Here is a 3,398-nt window from a genome sequence, read left to right as displayed (position 1 = left end):
AAGAACATTATTGAGACAGTGCCTTGCTGGATTAAACTTGAAGTTGTTCCTCATTCGTACTAGTCTAGGGAAGGGTTAACTTTTATAGCTAAGGTTGTGGGTTTACCACTTAAGTTTGATGAGATCACAGCGAAGTTCGAGCCTACCAAGTATGCTTCTGTCCAGGTTATGCTCTCTTATTCAAGTCCGAAACCTGATTTTGTGTGGGTTCTAGTCCTAGATGAGATGGGTGTAGAAGAACTAGTGAAAGTTAGCATATTGTACCCTCAGTTACCCTATTCTTGTAGTCATTGCAAAGCATTTGGACACTCATATTCGAGATGTGTTCACAATCCAAATGCAGTCAAACCAACTCCTCGGTTTAGACAGGGTGGTGATAAACAGGGTGCTACTAAGGTGGCAAAGAAACAAAATGGAGAAACTGCTAATTCAGGGGCTGCAGCTAGGCAACATGAACATGGTACCAGTGATATCAACCCCAAGGTGGTGGGGGAATTTCTTGGCTGTGATTTGGTTTTGGACGAGGATCAAAATTTGGAGGGCTTAGACCATGAGGAAGCTAAGAATGTGGTAGACAGTCAGGTGGATAAATTGGCTGACACTGTTAAAAAATTGGCTGACACTGTGGTTGACAAGACGGTGGAACAAAATGATGACCTGGAGGAATTTGATCAACGACCTAATGTGGATGTGATGGTTTCTAATAATTTGGCACCTGGTAATTTAGTGTCTCCAGGTAAACAGAAAAGAAGGCGGGGTAGAAGTCAAGTTAGAAATATAGTTCCAGTTGCAGTAGTTCCAGCAACAATCACAGCGCCTGTGGTGCCGGCAGAAGGCACAACACACCCGGTTGTTATAGGCCTGTGTGCAGAGAATTCAGACTTAATTGACGCAGATGGGTTTATCAAGGTGGTTAATAGGAAAATTCTATTGTACAAAAAGAGCACTAAACTGGCTGCAGGGCCAGCCATTCTCAAACGTCTCCAATGAAGTTTGCTTCCTGGAACGTGAGGGGTCTGAACAAGGGTCCTCGTCAAAAGGAGCTGCAAAATTTTGTATCTATGTATAATATTAGTCTTATGGGTATTTTGGAGACTAAGGTTAAGGCTCACAATTCAGTTGGCATTTCGAAAAAGTTTAACAGAAAATGGAAATGGCTTTTTAATTATGAATCTCATCATAATGGTAGAGTTTGGGTCGGTTGGGATCCGAGTATTTGGACAGTGACTTTACATTCTAGTAATGATCAGTGTATTTCTTGTTTAGCCACTTTTATTGAAAAAAAATCACTATTTTGGTTTCGTTTGTGTATGCTTTTAATGATGCTTGTGATCGAGTTGCTTTATGGGACTATTGCACTAATCTCTCAATTGCTTCCCTTCCTTGGTGTATGATGGGGGATTTTAATTGTGTTCTTGGTTTAGATGAAATATCCGGTGGCAGGGAGCATTGGACTCCAGCCATGCAGGTCTTTAAAGACCATCTTTCCAATTATGGTTTAGGTCCTATTCGTACCGTAGGAGATGTTTTTACTTGGACTAATAAGAGAGAGCAAACTCCGGTTCTCAAAAGACTGGACAGAATGGTGGGGAATGCTGCATGGTTTCATTATTTTTCTGAAGGAAGTGTTTTTGTGAAGCCAAGGGGTCTTATGGATCATAACCCACTGCTATATGAAGAACCTATGCAACTCACTAGATTTAGTAAACCCTTCTAGTTTTTTAACTTCATGATTGATATCCCTGGCTTCTCTGATTTGGTTTCTCGTACTAGGTCCCAAGATTGCCTGGGTAACCCAATGCAGCAATTCAACTTCAAGCTTAAGAATGTTAAAAATGCTCTCCGTGATTTTAACAAGAAGCATGTGAATCTCCATACCTTGGTGCATGATCTTCGTAATCAGCTTCATGAGACTCAATATTTACTGGTCTCAAACAGAAGTCTAGCTCTTGAAAAGCAAGAACGAGAGCTTATTGACAAACTAAATCTGGCTCTTCTCAGGGAAGAACATTTCTTGTTACAAAAATCCCAGTTAAGTGGATGCACAAGGGGGATGGTAATAATTCCTTCTTCCACCAGCAATGCAAGGTGAATTGGAATACTAACAAGGTTTTTAGCTTACATGATGAGGAGGGGAACCTGGTTAATGGGCAAACGGACTGTGCAAAGGTGGCAGTCTCGTATTTTCAAAGTCTTATGAGCAATGTCTCGGTTTCGAATAATGTGGATCTCAGTTCAGTGGATTGCAAAAGCATCAGTGAGGATCAAGCCAGGGACCTAGTGGCTCATATCACCAATTCTATTATTTATCTGACTTTGAAGTCTATGAAACGTAATAAAGCTCCAGGGCCTGATGGGGTAAACGTTGAATTCTTTTTGGCTACTTGGGATATCACTGGGACTGTTTTTTGTGAAGCAGTGAAATATTTCTTCGCAACAAGCACGATGCCACTTGGAACTAATGCCACTTTTATTTCCTTAATTCCTAAGGTTCGTACTCCTTCCCGAATGCAAGAATTGTTAGGAATATATGTGCATTAGTTTGACGATATGTTTAACAAAACACTTAAGTAGAAATCTAGTGTTTGTAGCCTCAACGGATAAGACCATTTTGGCTATCCGTTGATGGTGTAGCTTTACTTAGAAATAAGTCTAGTGTTGTAGCACATTTCAGTCTCTGGATTTGAGATATAATTCTTAAATGTTGAGGGAAATTATAAGTCATGTTGACTACTAGAGGATATGCAGATAGGAAGGCCAATTGTAAATATTTCATGCCTTGTAATTTTGTATAAATGAAATGGTGTCAATGGATAACTTAAAGACCTTCAACGGATGAGAAACAAAGCTTCAACGGATGTCTCTAAAGCTTCAACGGATAACATCCTTCAACGGATGAGTGCATCAACGAATAGAGCTTCAACTGCTAACACATCAACGGATAAAGCCATCAACGGATGAAGGCTTCAACGGATGTTCTGTTAAATAGCAGTTGACAAGTGGTAGTTGTACCTACAAACAGAGGCACATGGGTTGACAGAGACAACTGAGATGTGGTAGCCTAATTCAGGAACATCAGAAAAAGCAGCTGTTCTACTCTAGTATAAAGAGGCAATAGTCAACAATACACTGGAGTAAAATGGAGAAGAAATAAGTGGAGAACTTATTTTATTATTGTACTTTTTATCTTTGTCTTCACTTGTAAACTTGGTGATATATAAACCAAGTAGCAGCTAGTAATTAGATATGAATTTTTCCAGAACTGTTTAGAAAAATCTTGAGAGAAAAATTATCTAGTTTGTACTAGGATGCAGCTGTGATCAACTTCTTGAATCACAGATTTTCTGAAATACCATCTCTGGTGGAACAACAATCCACCAGAAAAGTTTTTAAGGTCT

The 3,398-nt window shown here is 39.6% G+C and overlaps 1 protein-coding gene across 1 annotated transcript; it reads left to right on the top strand.

The window, feature by feature from the left end:
- The first annotated feature begins 986 nt into the window (after positions 1–986).
- On the top strand, positions 987–2,541 carry LOC141686147 (uncharacterized). Its single transcript, XM_074491201.1, has 4 exons — positions 987–1,251; positions 1,425–1,602; positions 1,774–1,882; positions 2,002–2,541. The coding sequence occupies exons 1-4, from the start codon at positions 987–989 to the stop codon at positions 2,539–2,541; spliced, it is 1,092 nt and encodes a 363-aa protein (XP_074347302.1).
- The last annotated feature ends 857 nt before the right edge of the window (positions 2,542–3,398 follow it).

Source organism: Apium graveolens, chromosome 9 (genome assembly GCF_009905375.1).
Source record: "Apium graveolens cultivar Ventura chromosome 9, ASM990537v1, whole genome shotgun sequence".
Classification (NCBI taxonomy): domain Eukaryota; kingdom Viridiplantae; phylum Streptophyta; class Magnoliopsida; order Apiales; family Apiaceae; genus Apium; species Apium graveolens.
The sequence above is the reverse complement of the archived record's forward strand: the minus strand, read 5'-3'. Positions and strand labels throughout refer to the sequence as shown.

What these genes read in the sequence shown, in the direction of transcription:
- LOC141686147 (XM_074491201.1), top strand. Translation starts at nt 987, where the DNA reads ATGAAGTTTGCTTCCTGGAACGTGAGGGGTCTGAACAAGGGTCCTCGT. An exon ending in ATGGTGGGGAATGCTGCATG is followed by an intron (nt 1,603 to 1,773) that starts GTTTCATTATTT and finishes TTCTCGTACTAG; the next exon opens with GTCCCAAGATTGCCTGGGTA. An exon ending in ATGTGAATCTCCATACCTTG is followed by an intron (nt 1,883 to 2,001) that starts GTGCATGATCTT and finishes GGCTCTTCTCAG; the next exon opens with GGAAGAACATTTCTTGTTAC.